This window comes from Carcharodon carcharias, chromosome 24 (genome assembly GCF_017639515.1).
Source record: "Carcharodon carcharias isolate sCarCar2 chromosome 24, sCarCar2.pri, whole genome shotgun sequence".
NCBI classification, from domain to species: domain Eukaryota; kingdom Metazoa; phylum Chordata; class Chondrichthyes; order Lamniformes; family Lamnidae; genus Carcharodon; species Carcharodon carcharias.
Genome location: NC_054490.1, coordinates 17,001,258 through 17,022,588, shown reverse-complemented (window position 1 = coordinate 17,022,588; position 21,331 = coordinate 17,001,258). Strand labels below are relative to the sequence as shown.

The 21,331-nt window shown below is 47.0% G+C and overlaps 2 protein-coding genes across 2 annotated transcripts; both read left to right on the top strand.

Moving 5' to 3' along the window:
• The first annotated feature begins 197 nt into the window (after positions 1–197).
• On the top strand, positions 198–572 carry LOC121269351 (histone H2B-like). The gene has a single exon (XM_041173903.1). The coding sequence runs from the start codon at positions 198–200 to the stop codon at positions 570–572; it is 375 nt and encodes a 124-aa protein (XP_041029837.1).
• A 7,101-nt stretch (positions 573–7,673) lies between these two features.
• Positions 7,674–8,549, top strand: LOC121269350 (beta-1,3-galactosyltransferase 5-like). Its single transcript, XM_041173902.1, is given in 1 exon segment — positions 7,674–8,549. A coding segment is annotated over 1 exon segment (876 nt).
• The last annotated feature ends 12,782 nt before the right edge of the window (positions 8,550–21,331 follow it).

Genomic DNA, 21,331 nt, shown 5'->3' with positions numbered 1-21,331 from the left:
AACAGAATTACCTGGAAAAACTCAGCAGGTCTGGCAGCATCGGCGGAGAAGAAAAGAGTTGACGTTTCGAGTCCTCATGACCCTTCGACAGAACTTGAGTTCGAGTCCAAGAAAGAGTTGAAATATAAGCTGGTTTAAGGTGTGTGTGTGAGGGGCGGAGAGAGAGCAACAAGATCTTGCATTTACAGAGCATCTTGATGGTTGATAAGAAGACATCAGCTCCCAAGAAAGGAATCAAGAAAGCCTTAAAGAAACTGTCAGCAAAGGGAGGCAAGAAGCGGCGAAGGTCGAGGAAGGAGAGTCACTCCACCTACATGGACAAAGCGATGAAGCAGGTTCACCCCGACACTGGCATCATTCCCAAGGCCGTGAGCATCGTGAACTCGTTTGTCAACGATATTTTCGAGCGCATCACGGGTGAGGATTCCCCTCTGGCCCATTACAACATGCGCAGCACCATCAGCTCCCTGGAGATCCAGACCACCGTGCGCCTGCTGCTGCCCGGGGAACTGGCCAAGCACGCCGTGTGGGAAGGGACAAAGACAGTGACCAAGGACACCAGCTCCAGGTAACACTCTACAATGGACTGAAAAACACATTCAACACAGACAAAATGTCCCATCGTGGTGATATAATCAAACAGGTGGAGTGTAGGGGCTGGAGGAGGATAAGTGATAGGCAAGGTTGTAAGGGCCAGAGGCTGTCGAAATGCAGCAAGACCTGGACAATATCCAGGCTTGGGCTGACAAGTAGGAAGTAACATTCATACTGTACAATTGCCAGACAATGACCATCTCCAACTAAGGAGAATCCAAACATCGCCTCTTGATGTTCAATGGCATTACTGTCACTGAATCCCCAACTATCAACATCCTGGGGGTTACCATTTACCAAAAACTGAATAGGAATATCCATGTAAATACTGTGGCCACAAGAGCAGGAAATAGGATAGGAATCCTGTATCAGGTAACTCACCTCCTGACTCCCCAAAGCCTGTCCACTATCTACAAGGCACAAGTCAGGAGTGTGATGGAATACTCCCCACTTGCCTGGATGAGTGCAACTCCAACAACACTCAAGAAGCTCGACACCATCCAGGACAAAGCAGCCCCGCTTGATTGGCACCCATCTACAAACATTCACTCCTTCTACCACCGACACACAGTAGCAGCAATGTGTACCATCTACAAGATGCACTGCAGGAACTCATCAAGTCTCCTTCAACAGCACCTTCCTAACCCACGACCACTACCACCTAGAAGGATAACGGCATCAGGTATATGGGAACACCACCACCTGGAAGTTCCCCTCCAAGTCGCTCGCCATCATGACTTAGAAACATATTGCCTTTTCTTCACTGTCACTGGATCAAAATCCTGGAACTCCCTCCCTAACAGCGCTGCGGGTGTACCTACACCACAGGACTGTAGCGTTTAAGAAGGCAGCTCACCACCACCGACTCATGGGTAACTAGGGATGGGCAATAACTACTGGCTCAGCTAGCAAAGCCCGCATCCCATAAATGAATAAAGAAAAGGATGTTACAGAGATAGGGAGGGCTGTAAGGGCTGGAGGAGGTTACAGAGATAGGGTTGTAAGGGCTGGAGGAGATTATAGAGATAGGGAGAGTTGGAAGGGCTGGAGGAGGTTACAGAGATAGGGAAGTTGGAGCGGTTGGAGGGGGGTTACAGAGATAGTGAGGGTTTAAGGGCTGGAGGAGGTTACAGAGATAGTGAGGGTTTAAGGGCTGGAGGAGGTTACAGAGATAGGGTTGTAAGGGCTGGAGGATGTTACAGAGATAGGGTCGTAAGGGCTGGAGGAGGTTACAGAGATAGGGAGAGTTGGAAGGGCTGGAGGAGGTTACAGAGATAGGGAGCGTTACAGGGGCTGGAGGAGGTTATAGCGATAGGGAGAGTTTTCAGGGACTGGAAGAGGCAACAGTGTTAGCGGGGGTATTAGGAACTGGAGGCAGTTACAGAGACAGGGTTTGCAAGGCTGCAGCAAGTTGGAATGTTTGGAAGGGTTGAGGAGTGAGTCTATGAAGGGATTTCAGCACAAAGATGGAGCATCTTAAAATCGAGGGGCTATTGGACCAGAATGTTGTAAATTTGGAGGGTCAGTACTGCGGGAGCGCTGCACTCTCCAACAGTCAGTACTGAGGGAGTACTGCATTATCAGAGGGTCAGTACCGATCGAGTTCTTTAGTGTTGGAGGCACATTACTGACAGAGTGCTGCACTGTCAGATGGCCAGTACAGTGGGAGCGCTGCAATGTCAGAAGGTCAGTACTGAGGGAGTGCTGCTGTTGGAGGGTCAGTACTGATCGAGCACTGCACTGTCAGAGGGTCAGTATTGAGGAAGTGCTTCACTGTGGGAGGTTCAGCACTGATGGAGAGCTGCACTGTCGGCAGGGTCAGTACAGTGGGAGCACTGCACTGTCAGAGCATCAGGACTGAAGAGTGCTGCACTGTCTGAGGGAGTTCTGCACTGTCGGAGAGTCAGTACTGAGGGAGTGCTACACTGTCGGAGGGTCAGTACTGAGGGAGCGCTGCACTGTCGGAGGGTCAGTAGTGAGGGAGTGCTGCACTGTCGGAGGGTCAGTAGTGAGGGAGTGCTGCACTGTCGGAGGGTCAATAGTGAGGTAGCGCTGCACTTTTTTAATTCATTCATGCGATGTTGGTTTCGCTGGCTGGGCCTGCATTTATTTCTCATCACTAGGTGCCCCTCGAGAAGGTGGTGGTGAGCCACCTTCTTGAAGCACTGCAGTCCCTGTGGTGTAGGTACACCCACAGTGCTGTTAGGAAGGGGCATTTTACACATTAGCTGGCATATGCCAGTGTTATAGTTCTACTGGAACAGCTTAGCTAGTGGCACAGCAAGTTCTGGAGCTCAAGTCTTCAGTACTATTGCCAGAATATTGTCAGGGTTCATACCCTTTGCTGGAGCAGGTTTCAGAGATAGGGAGGATTGAAGGGGCTGAAGCAGTTTACAGAGATAAAGGAGGGTGGTACGGGCTGGAGGAGGTTACAGAGATAGAGAGGGTTGAAGGGGCTGGAGGAGTTTGTGGAGATAGGGAGGGTTGTAGGGGCTGGAGGAGGTTGTAGACATAGGGAGGGTTGTTGGGGCTGGAGTAGGTTACAGAGATAGGGAGGGTTGTAGGGGCTGGAGGAGGTTACAGAGATAGGGAGGGTTGTAAGGGCTGGAGGAGATTACAGAGATAGGGAGGGTTGTAGAAGCTGGAGGAGGTTACAGAGATAGGGAGGGTTGTAGGGGCTGGAGGAGGTTACAAGGATAGGGGGGGTTGTAGGGGCTAGAGGAGGTTACAGAGATAGGGAGGGTTGTAGGGGCTGGAGGAGGTTACAGAGATAGGGAGGGTTGCAGGGGCTGGAGGAGGTTACAGTGATAGGGAGGGTTGCAGGGGCTGGAGGAGGTTACAGAGATAGGGAGAGTTCTAAGGGCAGGAGGAGGTTACAGAGATAGAGAGGGCCGTAGGGGCTTGAGGTGGTTACAGAGATAGGGAGGGTTGTAGGGGCTGGAGGAGGTTACAGAGATAGGGAGGGCTGTAGGGGCTGGAGGAGGTGACAGAGGGGCCTGGAGGAGGTTGCAGAGATAGGGAGAGTTCTAAGGGCTGGAGGAGGTTATAGGGACAGGAATGGATGAGGCCATTGTGGAATTTAAGAAATGGCGAATATTAAAATTCAAGTGTAGCTTGACTGGGAGCCAATGTAGGTCATTCCATACAGAGGATGATGGGTGAAGTGGACGTGGTGTATGGTCAAAATTCAGTTGAGTTCTTTGTGTTCTCCTGCTGAAATATTGTAGAATGTGGGAGACCAGACAGGACTGCTTTGAAATAAACAAGTCAGGAGGTTAAAAAAAAGAAATGAATGTCTACAGGCAGCAAGAGGAGTGGTGAACGAAGCAGCGAGACATTCAGAGGTGGGCAACAAGGATGTGGTGAGTGGAGAGTGAGTGGGGAGAGCAATTGGATGGCGAGCATTTAACGGAGGCCAGAGATGATGCCAGCGGCACTACACATGAATGGGCGAGTGAGTGCTGACTTCCTGTTCCAGGTACATAATGAGGTCAGCGACATTGACTTCTTGTTCCAGAGCGGTGACAGGAGATACAGTGGTGTTATCACAATTTATTATCACTTCCTGTACCAGAGCGGTAAGAGGAGATTCAGTGGTGTTATCACAGCTCGTTATCACTTCCTGTTGCAGAGCTGTGGCGGGAGATACAGTGATGTTATCCCAGCTCATTATCTCAGTGCTCCTGAGTGGTGATAGTAGATACAGTGATGTTATCAAGCTCATTATCACTTCCTGTTCCAGCGGGGTCACAGGAGATACAGTGGTGTTATCACAGCTCATTATCACCCTGTTCCAGCGTGGTGACAGGAGATACAGTGGTGTTCTCACAGCTCATTATCACTTCCTGGGACTGTGATGGACAGATAGTTGGTCTCTCAAGAATAAATGGACATGGGAAACAGGCGGGAGAGTGAAGTTGAATCCCAAGGTCAGCCACGATCATACAGAATGGCGGAACAGGCTCGACTGGTCATATGGTCTACTCCTACTCCTATTTCTTGTGTTCTTGTGTTAATCCTATATAACAACCCACCCTGTCTACTCTAAGTGCACCTCCATGATCTACGCTCTTGAGGGAGGACTTGCACAAAAACCAAAGTAGCTCATTCAGGGAAGACAACATTGTGAACTGACGAACAGTGGGCTAATGTGGAAACCATAGAGAGAAAATGAATTCCATAGATTCACCACCCTCTGGCTAAAGAAATTTCACCTCATCTCTGTTCTAAAAGATCTTCCCTTTACTCTGAGTCTGTGCCCTTGGGTCCTAGTCTCTCCTACTCATGGAAACATCTTCCCCAGGTCCACTCTATCCAGGCCTTTCAGTATTCTGTAAGTTTCAATCAGATCCCCCCTCATCCTTCTAAACTCCATCAAGTATAGACCCAGAGTCCTAAAATGTTCCTCATATGTTAAGCCTTTCATTCCTGGGATCATTCCCGTGAACCTCTTCTGGACCCCCTCCAGGGCCAGCACATCCTTCCTGAGATACGGGGCCCAAAATTGCTCACAATATTCTAAATGTGGTCTGACCAGAGCCTTATAAAGCCTTAGCAGCACATCCCTGCTTTTATATTCTAGTCCTCTCGAAAAAAATGCCAACATTGCATTTGCCTTCCTAACTACTGACTCAACCTATAAGTTAACCTTAAGAGGATCCTGGACTCGGTCTCCCAAGTCCATTTGCATTCCAGATTTCTGAATTCTCTCCCCATTTAGAAAATAATCTACGCCTCCATTCTTCCTACTAAAGTGCATGACCTCACATTTCCCCACATTGTATTCCATCTGCCACTTCTTTGCCCATTCTTCTAACCTGTCCAAATCCTTCTGCAGCCTTCCCGCCTCCTTAATACTATCTGTCCCCCCACCTATCTTTGTATCATCTGCAAACTTAGCCAGGATGCCCTCAGTTCCTTCATCTAGATCATTAATATATAAAGTGAAAAGTTGTGGTCCCAACACTGACCCCTGCGGAGCTTCACTAGTCACCAGCCTCCATCCTGAGAAGTACCCCCTTATCTCCACTCTCTGCCTCCTGCCAGACTGCCAATCTTCTATCCATGCTAGTACCTTGCATCTAACACCATGGACCTCCAGTGTTTCCAGCTTTGATCCTTCACTGGTTCCAACTTTGGACTTCCAATATTTCCAGCTTTGATCCTTCACTGGTTCCACGTTTGGACTTCCAGTGTTTCTAGCTTTGATCATTCACTGGTTCCAGCTTTGGATCTCCAGCATTTACAGCTTTGATCATTCATTGGTTCTAGCTTTGGACCTCCAGTGTTTCCAGCTTTGATCATTCGCTGGTTCCTGCTTTGGAACTCCAGTGTTTCCAGCTTTGATCATTCGCTGATTCCTGCTTTGGACTTCCAGTGCTTCCAGCTTTGATCATTCACTGGTTCTAGCTTTGGAACTCCAGTGTTTCCAGCTTTGATCCTTCATTGGTTCTAGCTTTGGCCCTCCAGCGTTTCCAGCTTTGATCATTCACTGGTTCCAGTTTTGGACCTCCATTGCTTCCAACTTTGATCATTCACTGGTTCCAGCTTTGGCCCTCCAGCGCTTCCATCTTTGATCCTTCACTGGTTCCAGCTTTGGACCTCCAGTGTTTCAAGCTTTGATCCTTCACTGGTTCCAGTTTTGGACCTCCGGTGCTTCCAACTTTTATCATTCACTGGTTCCAGCTTTGGACCTCCACTGTTTCCAGCTTTGATCATTCACTGTTTCCAGCTTTGATCATTCACTGGTTCCAGCTTTGGACCTCCAGTGCTTCCAGATTTGATCCTTCACTGGTTCCAGTTTGGACCTCCAATGTTTTATTCATCACATTTTTGGTTTTTCTTCTACATGTGTATGTTTATAAATATTCCTGACAATGGAAAAAGCCCAGAATGTGTTGCATGATATTCCTCTATTGATATTGATAGCTGAGACCTCTAGCTCATTTAAATAAATCCACTCCTGTACAGCAGGTAATAAAATCATCGAGAAGGACATCCGCCGAACAAGTTAAGAGTTGATGTGCCAACTTCCTCATGTGAAGGTTTTATTCTGAATTTGCTCCATCCATTTTCAGTCTCAAAGTTTGACATTATGCAGACTGGTTGCACAGACTAGGCTTGTCATAGAAATGTTACAGCACAGAGAGAGGCCATTCAGCCCATCATGTCAGCTCATGGGCAATGCACCTAGTACCGATAGTGCCACTCCCCTACCTTTTCTCTCTAGCCCTGCAAATCTTTCCTCTTCAGATGATGAACCAAGTCTCCCTGAAAGCCACAACTGAACCTGCCTCCATCACACCCTCAGGCAGTGCACGAGATGTACAGTAGCAGGTGGGAGTGAATCATTCTCTTTTACCTGCAGTGTACTGGACATGGGCAGAAGCTGGTACTGAGGCACACACGAAAATAACTTGTGTTTAGGTAGCATCTTGATCAGAATTCTCCCAAGCTGCTTCACAGGACTCTTATCATGAAAAGTTTAACCCCGAGCCACAGGAGAGTTTATCTCTTTCAGAGTCCACCAAATAACCTAAATTAACAAAATGAGGGAAAAAATAAAACACAGTCCCTAAGTTAGGGTCACTGCAAAACCAAAGACAAAGTTTAAAGAAAACTTACAAAAAGCTTAGGGGCACATGCCCAAACATTTAGTCAAAGGTGGTTGGTTTCAGAAAGTGTCTTAATGGAGGAAAGGGAGGTATTAAGACAGAGAGGTTTGGAGAAGGAATTCCAGAGTTAGAGCTCAGGCAGTTGAAGACATGGCCACCAATGGTGAAATGATTCAAACTGGAGATGCTCAGGAAGGCAGATTTAAAGGAAAACTGATATCGGAGGACGGTGGTACTGAAGGAGATGGGGAGAGGTCATTTGCAGAAGACAGCTCTTGTATTCCTGTGTCGGGCCAAATAATGTTAAACAATTCCATTGCATTATCCGGACTCCACCAAAATCATCTTGCCTATTTTGTTTTATTTTAAAGTTGAAGTCAGAGCATGAAGATATTTCTTGTTGGAAGTTGTTGTTTCAAATTGCTTGCAAAAAAGAAATGTTTTTTGGGTTTTGTGCCCTCCATTATGATATTTATTATATTTGGATATTTAAGCCACCACAATCTTGAGCAACAGCATTTTCCAAAGTTAAATGACCAGTCCTTCCTCATGCTGCCCAACAACAGCTGTGACACCAGTCCCCCATTCCTCGTCCTTCTGGTCACCAGTGCCCAAGACCAATTGGAAGCTCGCTTGGTCATTCGCCAGACTTGGGGGCGAGCGCGGACAACCCATGGCAAGAGGGTGGTGAGCTACTTCCTGCTCGGGTACAGCCGAGAGTATCAGGAGCAGCTGCTGAAAGAAAGTTCACTGCACAAGGACATCATCCAGAAAAATTTCACCGACACTTATTACAACCTGACCACCAAGGTGCTGATGGGCCTGGAATGGGTGAGCCGATTCTGTCCGTCCACCTCCTTCGTGATGAAAACCGATTCCGACATGTTTGTCAACGCCGATCACCTGACCAAGCTCTTGTTGGGAATGAATCACACGGATATCTTCACCGGCTTCATCATGAGGAATTCTGGAGCTATCAAAAACAAATCCAGTAAATGGTACGTCAGCGAACAGGAAAATGCTCAGGAAACATACCCACCATTCTGCTCCGGCACTGGGTATGTGCTTTCGGCCGATGTTGCCCACTGAGTCTGGAATATTTCCAGGACGGTCCCCCACTTTAAACCGGAGGATGTTTACGTCGGGCTGTGCTTGGCGGAGTTGAAGATCACACCAGTGGAAATCCACTCGGAGCAGAAATTCCACGATGGGCAAGTGAAGTTTTCTGTTTGCAGCTTCCGTAAACTCGTCACCTCTCAATGGGTGAAACCCTACGAGCTGCTGATCTACTGGAAAGCACTGGAGGATGCAGCAGATAAAGACCGTCCTGGATATGGGTGAAGGGGGCCATCTTGAAGAGGCTTTTCACTGACACCTTCAAACACACTTGCCCCAATTCCTGTATTGTTCAGTATCATCACAACCTTGTAAGACACCATCAACTGGTGCTGCTGCTGTGTGGGTTTAATACTCAATGTAATTTCCAAAATTTTCTGTGCAGATACTTTAACATGTTTCTCAGATGTGGCAAGTTTGATTTAACAGTCTGCTGATGGAAATTGTATATCTGCATTCACTTCCTCCTGTCTCTTCACACTTAGTATGGAAACAGCCTGTGTGAAGTGGCCAAGCTGTAATTATACCCTCCTCCCAGTGACGGTGCTGTAGAGCCTCAGTTTGATGCCTCCCAGCTTCTCAGCCTATACCATAGCAAAGTGAACATCGCTACATCCCAAATTGTCATTCACTGTCATTTTTGAACTAATATTATAATATATAATAAGGATATATATTTTTAAAGTAATTAGCAAAAGAACCAGAGCAAAGATGACGAGACGTAGTCTGATACAGCAAGCTGATATGATCAGGAGTGCGCTGCCTGGAGGTGTGCCGGGAACTGATTCAGTAATGACTTTCCAAAGGGCAGCTGGATCAATACCTCAAGGGGAAAAAAAATTACACAGCTATGGGAAAAGAGCTGGGGCAGAATGGAACTGATGAGGCAGCTCTTTCACAGGGGACGTTTTCTGGGAACAGTCAAATTAATCTAAATGCCTTTCAGGGAACAAAACGCCTGAAATTTCGAATCTTCAAAGTAAGGTTTTAAATTGAACAAAAAGAAAAATCACAGTGCACATTCACACGATTAAATCGCATATCTGCACTGGTTGAGCGATTGCTTTTAGCACTGTCCACAATAGTTTTATCTCAAAACTTCTCAAAAACTGATTTTTTTTTTTACCCTTAGAACAGTTGAAGAGATCTTTCAGTGAGGTTTGTACATTTTGAGTTCCCCGCATTTCTGGATCACTGAATCCCATATTTCAGACCTACCTCCGGAGCCCCTCTCAATGTTCACAAATGATGGGGGTCACATTCCCAAGGTTCTCACTCCCACTCCGCCCCCTGACCTCCGCCCCCAAGTATGAGTCGCCAAACTAATGCTGATCCCTCAATGTACAAGGAAATGCTTAGGAGTCACAAGACAGAATCAGGCCATTCAGCCCAGCTAGCAATTGTTGGTTTTTACCCTCCATGCAATCATATTTTACCCACCCAGTTCCAAACTCTTCTTGTAATTGTTTTAGGTGATTGGCAGAAGAACTAGAGGTGACACGTTGAAATATTTTTGTACACGATAAATGGTGACGATTTGGAATGCTCTTCCTGATGGTGCAGCAGAAGCAGATTCAAAGTGATACACAAAACGGAGTTGGACAATCACTTGAATGGAAAACATTTGGAGGGTTTTTGGGCGAAAGATTGGAGGAGTGGGCCTGAATGGGGTGCCCGTTCAAACGGATAGCACAGACAAAATGGGCCAAATGTTTCCCCTCTGTGTTGTATCATCCTCTGGTTTGATCAATATTTCTTTTCTCTGCTCCTTGTTTCAGGCGACAGGCCTAATCTCGAATGTTGAATCCAATCCCCAGCATCACCGATGCCGGCCTTCAGCCAATTCGATTCACTCCACATGATATCAAGAAACGGCTGAAGGCGCTTGATATACTGATGGGCCCTGACAATATTCCAGCAATCGTATTGAAGACTTGTGCTCTAGAACTTCCCACGCCCCTAGCCAAGCTGTTCCAGTACAGCTGCAACACAGGCATCTAATCGGCAGTGTGGAAATTGCCCAGGTTTGTCCTGTACACAAAAAGCAGGACAAATCCAACCTGGCCAATTACCGCCCCGTCAGTCTACTCTCCATCATCAGTAAAGTAATGGAAGGAGTCATCAACAGTGCTATCAAGCAGCACTTACTTAGCAATAACCTGCTCACTAATGCCCACTTTGGGTTCTGCCAGGGCCACTCAGCTCCTGACCTCATTACAGCCTTGATACAAACATGGACAAAAGAGCTGAACTCCCAAGGTGAGGTGAGAGTGACAGCCCTTGACATCAAGGCAGCATTTGACTGAGTGTGGCAACAAGGAGCCCTAGCAAAACTGGAGTCGGGGGGAAAACTCTCCACTGGTTGGAATCACATCTAACACAAAGGAAGATGTCATAGAGATCTATAGCACAGAAAAAGGCCTTTCGGCCCATCAAGCCTGCCCGCTCAAACAAGTACCTAACTATTCTAATCCCATTTTCCAGCACGAGGCCCAAAGCCTTGTGTGCCATGACATCACAAGTGCACATCCAAATACTTCTTAAATGTTATGAGGGTTCCTGCCTCTACCATCCTTTCAGGCAGTGAGTTCCAGATTCCCGCCACCCTCTGGGTGAAAAAACTCTTCCTCATATCCCCTCTAAACCTCCTGCCCCTTACCTTAAATCTATGCCCCTTGGTTATTGATACCTCCACCAAGGGGAAAAGTTCCTTCCTTTTTACCCTATCTATGCCCCTCATAATTTTATACACCTCAGTCATGTCCCACTTATAATTGGGGGGGGGACATGACTGAGGTATCAATAACCAAGGGGCATAGATTTAAGGTAAGGGGCAGGAGGTTTAGAGGGGATGTGAGGAAGAATGTTTTCACCCAGAGGGTGGTGGGAATCTGGAACTCACTGCCTGAAAGGGTGGTAGAGGCAGGAACCCTCATAACATTTAAGAAGTATTTGGATGTGCACTTGCGATGCCATGGCAGACAAGGCTATGGGCCTCGTAACAAGGGATGAGAATAGTTAGGTACTTGTTTGACCGGTGCAGGCTTGATGGACCAAAGGACCTTTTTCTGTGCTGTAGATCTCTATGACTGTATGACATCTTCCTTTGTGTTAGGTGTGATTCCAACAAGTGGAGAGTTTTCTCCCTGACTCCAGTTTTGCCAGGGCTCCTTGATGCCATACTTGGTCAAATGCTGTTTTGATGTCAAGGACAGTAGAAAATGGGATTAGAATAGTGAGGTGTATAAAATACCCTCTGCTACAGACAAAATAACCCCAGTCCATCCAACCTCTCCTCATAACTAAAACTCCCAACCCAGGCAACATCCTGGTAAATCTCTGCACTCTCTCTAGTGCAATGGTTGTGGTTGTTGGAGGTCAATCATCTCAGTTCCAGGACATCACTGTAGGAGTTCCTCAGGGTCGTGTCCTCAGCCCAACCATCTTCAGCTGCTTCATCAATGACCTTCCTTCCATCAAAAGGTCAGAAGTGGGGATGTTCGCTGATGATTACACAATGTTCAGCAACATTCGTAACTCCTCAGGTGCTGAAGCAGTCCATGTCCAAATGCAGCAAGACCTGGACAATATCCAGGCTTGGACTGACAAGTGGCAAGTAACATTTGCGCCACACAAGTGTCAGGCAATGACCATCTCCATCAAAAGAGAATCCAACCATCATCCCTTGATGTTCAATGGCATTACCATCACTGAATCCCCCACTATCAACATCCTGGGGGTTACCATTGACCAGAAGCTGAACTGCACTAGCCATATAAATGTTGTGGCTACAAGACCAAGTCCAAGGCTAGGATTCCTGTGGTGACTTCCTGACTCCCCAAAGCCTGTCCACCATCTACAAGGCACAAGTCAGGAGTGTGATGGATACTCCCCACTTCCCTGGATGAGTGCAGCTCCCACAACACTCAAGAAGCTCGACACCGTACAGGACAAAGCAGCCTGTTTGATTGACACCCCGCCCACAAACATTCACTCCCTCCACCACCGACGCACAGTAGCAGCAGTGTGTGTCCCATCTACAAGATGCACTGCAGGCACCTCTGTGCCTTAGGAAGATTTCTGCACTTTCTTGCACGAATGCTTGAAAGAGCACAGGCCCCGACTCAGGGAAACCCCTCCCCCACCCACCCGCCCACACGGAGTGCTCGGCGCGTCTGAGTGCATCACGCTGAGCGGGCCTTAATTGGCCCGTCCACGTAAAATGGCGGCTTGAGACCAATCCGGGGCACCGATTAGTCCCGCCCGACCCCGCCTAATACCCCCCCCCCCCCCCCCGTCGACAGGGGGAAATTCTCCCCATGCTGTTTATTTACAAACTATACAACTATACTTGTATGCTCACAACATAAAACTCTGTCTTCACTCATCAGTGACTAACTCAAGACTCTCTCACAGAGATGTAACCCACGCTACTCTGCTATTACACAATAAGATTGTGTGACCTTACATTATAATACTTGTCTTAAAGGTACATCACATCTCAGATTACTGCACTTTCCTACTGACAATTAGGGGTCACATGATTGTTCTTGATGAATGTAACCTAAGTGCAGGTAATCCAGGGGTCGGTGCTTTCTAGTCGTGGACCTGTTTCATGCATGTAGCTTCTAAAAGACCGCTGTGTAATGAAGTTATGTGTTTCAAGTAAGAAACTTGTCCGGCACTTCAAGTTTATTACAACTGGTGACGAGGGCAAAATAGCTCCGATGCTGCACCTCGCCTTGTGAATGTGAGTACATCAGTTCTTAAGAAAGGCAAGAAAAGTATACTCACCAGTCATGCCACTCTTCGGCAGAATCGACTTTATGACGCGTCCATGGAAGACTGGAGCCAGTGTGTAGAGCGCCTGGGTTTTTATTTTGTGGCCAATGGAATAACCACGGAGGAGAAGCAGAAAGCAATTCTCTTGAGTTTCTGCAGTAGCAAGACATACAGCCTGATCCACAGCCTGACGGCCCAGGATACACCCAATTCGAAGGTGCATTTACAGCCCAAGCCATTGGTAACAATGCAGAGGTTTAAGTTTAACCCCACAGTAAGGGCCCCTGTCAGGAACGTATAATAATGCTATTGGAATTGTAAAATAGTGGTGTGTGTGTGTGTGTGTGTGTGTGTGTGTGTATGTGTGTTTGTATGCGTGTGTGTGTATGTGTGTGTGTGTATGCGTGTGTGTGTGTGTATGCGTGTGTGTGTATGTGTGTGCGCAAGTGTGTGTGTGCGTGTGTGTGTGTATGTGTGTGTGTGTGTATGCGTGTGTGTATGTGTGTGTGTATGTGTGTGTGTGTATGTGTGTGTGTGTATGTGTGTGTGTATGCGTGTGTGTGTATGTGTGTGTGTATGCGTGTGTGTGTGTGTATGCGTGTGTGTGTGTGTGCTCAAGTGTGTGTGTGCATGTGTGTGTGTGTATGTGTGTGTGCGAGTGTGTGTGCAGTTGTGTGTGTGTGTGCGTGTTTGTGTGCAGTTGTGTGTGTGCGCGCATGTGTGCATGCGTGAGTGTGTGTGTGAGTATGTTTGTGTGTGTGTTTGTGTATGTGTGTCTTAATTAAATTCACCTGGGCGCTTTGATGTAAGAAAAGAGGTTAGGTTTGAAATGTTAATTAGGTAAACATGGGGAAGTTTAGAAACGTAGGTGCCAGAGGAACATTTGCATTTTGAAATAAACCAGGTGAGACTGTTTTCAGAAGTGGGCAGCTCTCTGCCTCAGGGAGGTTATGGCACGTGTGTTCACCTGGCTCGCCCTCCTCCTCCCCTTGGCCGCTCGCGTTTCACGCTGGGAGTGGGGGGGGGGGGGGGGCCCTTAATTGGCCCGCCAGCCTTCCCAACTGCCCCCAGCCCCCGCAGATCCCGGACACCAAGGGCAAAATCCTGCTCCAGGTGTTTTTTACGGCATTAATGCAGAGAGAATGGATGGAATTTTGCGGCTCCTCCCACCGATGGGATTTTCCGTTCCCTCCAAAGCCAGTGGACTTTTGAACAGGGATATCACGTCGCATTTCACAGCCCCGCACTCCCCCAATCCTCCCCCAACCCCACCCCCACCAGTGATGGGGCCATAAAACTCCACCCAATGTTCCCCATCACTAAAGGGTCAGTAACCAGACAGGACAGGCGTAAGACAACTGACAGAAAAAAACCTAGTGGTGACATGAGGAAGCAATATTTTACACAGCCAGCCATGAGCTGGAATCCGCGATATGATAGGACGGTGGATGCAGGGTCAATCGGAATGATCCAAAGGGAATTAGATAAATACTGGCGGGGAAAGAATTTCCTGGGTTATGGGGAAGGAGCAGGGTGGAGTGGGAGCAATTGGACATAATCTTTCACAGAACTGGCAGAGGCCCAATGATTCGATGTATCAGCAGTGGGTGACTTCCAGTTGCTACTGTAAAGTATGGGTGTGTGGATCCTAATGGCAATTGGCATGATTGCTTTTCAAGAGAAACATAAGGACACACATAAGAACTAGGAGCAGGAGTAGGCAATTCAGCCCCTCGAGCCTGCCCCGCCATTCAATATGATCATGGCTGATCTCATTTCAGCCTCAACTCCAATTTCCCTCCCTCTCCCCATAACCTTTCAGCCCGTTACCGATTAAAAATCTGTCTATCTCCTCCTTAAATTTATTCAGAGTCCCGGCATCCACTGCGCTCTGAGGTAGTGAGTTCCACAGATTCACAACCCTTTGAGAAAAGTAATTCCTCCTCATCTCTGATTTAAATCTACCACCCCTTAGCCTAAAACTATGGCCTCTCATTCTAAAATGCCCCACAAAGGGAAACATCTGCCTCACGTCTACTTTGTCTATCCCCTTTAGCATTTTACATACCTCAATTAGATCTCCTCTCATCCTTCTAAACTCTAGCAAGTAAAGGCCTAAACTGCTCAATCTCTCCTCTTAAGACAAGCCCCACATCCCTGGAATTGAGCTAGTGAACCTCCTCTGAACCGCCTCCAATGCAACCACATCCTTCCTCAAGTAACCAGTGCCAACATTCAGCTGATGCCTGAAAAAAACCTACCCAGGTGCATTTTTCTGTTTGTGGTAGAGGGTGGGGCGAGACACCAATAAAATGAGTTTTGTCTTCATTGTCAACAGTCCTGTTTCCTGTCCTCCTGAAGCCATTTCCATCACATGGTGCCCTGTGTATGTACAGGTATGATTCTCAGTGACGAATCTGGATGGGTCAAGCGAATACAGGGCAGGGTTTGGTTTCCCCCATGGTCTCATTCTCCACCAAAGTATTTTGGAGACCGGCTGCTGAGGACTTTTTTTTCTTCTGGTCTGTGAGCAGTAAATGTCCTGTAAGGTGTCGTTATATGGTGTTCAGATTTGTCGGGTAGGCTCAGGCCAGGCATTGACGGTGTTAAAATATTGCTCACCATTCCTTGGAAATCTGTACTTCTCTGTGTTAGAATTCAGGGTGACGAGCACGGCTTTGGTAGTTTAATGGTTAATCTCCTCTCTTCCCCGCCCCCCCCCCCTCCTCAATAGTACCCGCGAGTCCCCGTGGCTATTGGTCATTGACAAACCTGGGTGGAGGGTCAATGTTTATACTTGGGTAAGAGTGGGTGTAGTCCGTGGGAAGAGCGGTAGAGAAAGAGAGTTTTAAAAAAATAACAGGTTTGACAGGAGATCTCAGGAGATCAGTGCATTCCGTGGGATTTGCCAATGTCTCCAGGAATCAGAGAAATTCCAGCGCAGTAACAGGGGAGGCAGAAGGCACTCAGTCAATGTTAATAATGAAAACAGAAAACACTGGAAAAACTCAGCAGGTCTGGCTGCATCTGTGGAGGGAGAAACAGAGCTAATGTTTCATGTCCACCTGACTCTTCTTCAGAGCTGAAGAGAAGTAGAAACGTGATGGATTTATGTTTAAAAGGGGGTGGAGCAGGTGGAGAAAAATAGACGATCAGGGATAGGTGGGGGCTCAGGAGGGATTGAGAAGGACATCATGGACACAAAACAAAGGGAGTGTTAATGGTAATGTTAAAGACTAAAGAAGTTGCTGATAGTGGCATAAAGATAAGATAACAGATACCTGGAAAAATGTATCAATTTTGCTTCCAGTTCCTACTCTTCTCTCACCTTCACATGGTCCATCTCTGACACTTCCCTTCCCTTCCTTGACCCCCTCTGTCTCCATTTCTGGTGATAAATTGTCCACCAATACTCATGACAAGCCCACTGACTCCCACAGCTCCCTCAACTGCAGCTCCTCACATCCTGCTTCCTGTAAGGACTCCATCCCGTTCTCTCAGTTCCTTCGCATCTGTCCCGATGATGCCACTTTCCAAAACGGCACTTCTGACATGTTCAAGGAGAACAATCCTTCACCGAGGCTTCCCACTGTGGTTGACAGGGCCCTCAACTATGTCCAACTGTTATGACCACAGCCGATGTTATTCACTGAACAAGCCAAATTAAGAGGGAAACTTGTCTTCCTGGTCATAGCATTTTTATTGTATTTTGAAACCTAGGGGAAAACTGCTGATCCCAGAAGCATAGAATCCCATTAACACTTTTAGGACTTTAAGATTTACTGACAAGAAGAAAAAAAACTCTTAAGCACACATGATTAAAAATTACACAGTTAAGACAGTCTTACAAAACATTCCCCCAAAACACTCGCTTGGTCAGAACACACAAGCAAACTACTTGGCAATAGCTCCCTTACAGATGTTTAACCATAAAAATCCAATAAGATTACCCAAGGCAAAAACTTTAGTAAAGGTATACCACACGATCTCTCACTCTCTTCCACTCTGCTGTGGAAATCCAAAAAAAAAGGTTCAGAAACAGACTGCTTTCTGCAAAAAAAGACTTTTCTGGCTTGAAACTGGGTGGCTGCTTCAAAATTCACAGCTTTTCTCAGCACAGAGCTGGTCTAAGGCCATCTCCCCCACACAGCCAATGCAACTCAACCAAGCATCTTTCCTTAAACATGCTTTTTCCTTTTACCATTATCCTAAGCACCTCTTTGAACTCACCTTTTCCAAAATGTAAACATCTTTCATATTTTCCTATTGCCTCCACTTCTGAGCCAAATAAAATTGAATACTTGTTCACTTATGAAACCTTTGGAAGTTGAGAAAGTCCCTTAAACTCCCTTTAAAATTTAATGGTTGAAAAGTCAAGTAAGAACTGTCACCTAATGCAAATTTTAAAACCCAATCTAGAGGAGATTCACCAGGATGCTGCCTGGGCTGGAGTGTTTCAGCTATGAAGAGAGATTGGATGGGCCAGGGTTGTTTTCCTTAGAGCAGAGAAGGCTGAGGGGGGACCTGATAGAGATGTACAAAATTATGAGGGGCATAGATAGGGTAGATAGGAATAAACTTTTCCCCTTAGTGGAAGGGCCAATAACCATGGGGACATAGATTTAAGGTAAGGGGCAGGAGGTTTAGAGGGGATTTGAGGAAAAATGTTTTCACCCAGAGGGCGGTTGGAATCCGGAACACACTGCCTGAGAGGGTGGTAGAGGCAGGAACTCTCACAACAATTAAGAAGTATTTAGATGAGACTTGAAACACCATAGCACACAGGGCTATGGCCCAGTGCTGGAAAATGGGATTAGAACAGATAGGTGCTTGATGGCTGGCACAGACACGATGAGCCGAAGGACCTTGTCTGTGCTGTATAACTCTATCGCTCTATGACTCTAAATCTTCAAAGGCAAAAGGGCAAGTTGAGAAGTCTGTTTAAAAAAAAGATCAGATGAGATTCTTGGGCTTTATTCATTGTGGATTTGAATACAAACACAAGCAAGTTATCTTGAACCTTTATCGAACATTGGTTAGGCCTCAGCTGGTATATTGTGTTCAGACCTGGGCACCGCACATCAGGCTAGGATGTCAAGGCTTTGGAGAGGATATGAGAGGAGATTGATCAGAATGGGATCGATCGGACACTTCAGTTAATGTGGAGAGACTGGAGAAGCTGAGATTGTTCTCCTCAGAGCAGAGAAGATTAATGGACATTCAATGGATGTGTTCGTCATCAGATGTTGTATTGATGCCATAAATACAGAGAGAATGTTTCCCATGGTAGAAGGGCCAGTAACCACAGTGGACAGATTCAACGCAATTGGCAAAGAAACAGGGGAGACATGAGGGAGCAGTGTCTTACACAGCGAGTTACGAACTGAAATCTGCTGTCTGCTCCAGAGGAAGGGCCCTGGGTGAGTCAATCGCAACTTATATCGCAAAGTTAAAACAGTTGACTGAGTACCGTGACTTCGGAGATACACCCACTGACATGTTGCGAGATCGTTTGGTTTGCGGTGTGCACGATGACGCCATTCAGTGCCGTTTACTTGCAGAATTAATATTGATCCAAAGCGAGCCATGGAAATAGTGCTGACCATGGAGAGTGCGGAGAGGGATTCGCAGGCTTTGCAGAAAGTGCAACATGGCGCCGTTCTTCAGTTGGGGCAGGAGCCTACTGCCGGGGGTGGCATAAACACCAGAGAGACTGCCATAAAGCTGGAGACAGTCTCTACTGCTCGAGAAACCGAAAGGCATACTGGACACATCTCACCAGCGTTTCAGAAATTAACCTGTTACCGATGTGGGGAGTAACCATGTCCAAGAAACCTGCAGATTTAAAGAGGCAGGATGTCACTACTGTCACAAAAATGGACACATAATAAAGCAATGCAGGATGGAATCAAACGAACGGGAACAGCTTCTCCCTATCTACTTTGGGCAGCCCCCTCATGATTTTAAACTCTTAGCCTTCTTCCCTCCGAGGAGAACAGCCCCAATCTCTCCAATCTTTCCTCATAACTGAAGTGTCTCATCCCTGGAACCATTCTGGTAAACCTCTTCTGCACTCTCTCCAAAGCAATCACATCCTTCCTATAGTGTGGCACCCAGAACAGACCAATTTACTAACATTTGCAAATTTGGGGTGGTTTTATGCCCTAGGATCACATCTGGTAGGAACTATGCTCAGAACTGTGCACAATACTCCAGCTGAGGTCTAACTAGTGTCTTATATAAGCTCAGAATAACCTCCCTGCTCTTGTACTCGATGCTTCTATTAATAAAGCCCAGGGTACTGGGCTTTACTATCTAAGGAGAACAATCTCAGCTTCTCCAGTCTCTCTACATTAACTGAAATCCCTCATCCCTGGGACTGTTCTGGTAAATCTCCTCTGCTCCCTCTTTGAGACCTTGAAATTTATCCAGAGTGTGATGCCCAGAATGGGACCCAGTGCTACAGCGAGGGCTCACCTCAACATCCAACAATGATTCAGTGTAACATTCTTCATTATGGACTCGATTGCCCTATTAATAAAGTATATTATTTTTTGCCATCAGCTTTTTTTAAGTCTTCTTCACTTGTTCTGCCACCTTCAAAGATTTGTGTACATTCACCCCCATTTCTCTGTTCCTGCACCTCCTTTAAAATTCTGCCATTTAGTTCATATTGCTTCTCCTCATTCTCTGCAAGGAATTTCATCTGAGGTGAGGTGAGAGTGACTACCCTTGACAGCAAGGCCACATTTGACTGAGTGTGGCATCAAGGAGCCCTATGGAGTCAATGGGAATCAGGGGGAAAACTCTCCACTGGTTGGAGATAATACAGTCTACCGTTTTGGATACTGTTGGGGGAGATGGCCTATCAGGGGAAACAACAGCAGTAGCCAGAGCAGTGACACCACGGCTGTCTCTGTTGTTCAGCAGTGGGGGTCAAAGCACAGAAGAGCAATTGTCATAGGTGACTCTATAGTCAGGGGCTCAGATAGGCACTTCTGTGGTCATGAAAGAGACACCAGGATGGTATGTTGCCTCCCTGGTGCCAGGGTCCAGGATGTCTCTGATCGGGTATGGGACATTCTGAAGGGGGAGGGAGAACAGCCAGAGATTGTGGTACACATTGGTACTAACGACATAAGCAGGAAGAGTGACGAGGTCCTGCAGCAGGAGTTCAGGGAGTTAGGCAGAAAGTTAAAAAACAGGACCTCTAGGGTTGTAATCTCAGGATTACTCCCTGTGCCACATGCCAGTGAGGTTAGAAATAGGAAGATAGTGCAGCTGAACACGTGGCTGAACAGATGGTGTAGGAGGGAGGGTTTCCGATATCCGGATCATTGGGATCTCTTCCGGGGCAGGTGGGACCTGTACAAGAAGGATGGGTTGCATCTAAACTGGAGGGGCACCAATATCCAGGCTGCGAGGTTTGCTAGTGTCACTCAGGAGGGTTTAAACTAGTACGGCAGGGGGGTGGGAACCAGAGCAATTGGTCAGTAGGTGAAATAGATGACTGGGAACCAGTGAATATGGCCAGTAGGACTAAGCGGAAGAGCAGGCAGAGAGAAATTACTGAACACAGTGAGACTGGGGGTCTGAAATGCAATTGTTTCAATGCGAGAAGTATAACAGGCAAGGCAGATGAGCTTAGAGCTTGGATTAGTACTTGGGACTATGATGTTATTGCTATTACAGAGACTTGGTTGAAGGATTGACAAGATTGGCAGATAAACGTTCCAGGATTTAGATGTTTCAGGCAGGATAGAGAGGGATGTGGAAAAGGTGGGGGAGTTGCACTGCTGGTTAAGGGGAATATCACAGCTGTATGACAGGAGGACACCTCGGTGGGCTCATGCAGCGAGGCAATATGGGTAGAGCTCCGGAATAGGAAGGGTGCAGTCACAATGTTGGGGGTTTACTATAGACCTCCCAAGTGCCGGCGGGAGGTTGAGGAACAGTTATATAGGCAGATTTTGGAAAGATGTAAGAGCAATAGCGTTGCTGTGGTGGGTGATTTTAACTTTCCCTATATTGACTGGGAATCACTTAGTGCTAGGGGTTTGGATGGTGCATAATTTGTAAGGTGCATCCAGGAGGGCTTCCTGAGACAATATGTAGATAGTCCAACTAGGGAAGGGGCAATACTGGACCTGGTATTAGGGAATGAACCCGGCCCCGTTCAGTAGGGGAGCATTTCGGGAAAAGTGACCATAATTCAGTAAGTTTCA

Bases quoted from the DNA above. Each gene is read 5' to 3' on its own strand.
- LOC121269351 (XM_041173903.1), top strand. From the start codon at position 198: ATGGTTGATAAGAAGACATCAGCTCCCAAGAAAGGAATCAAGAAAGCC.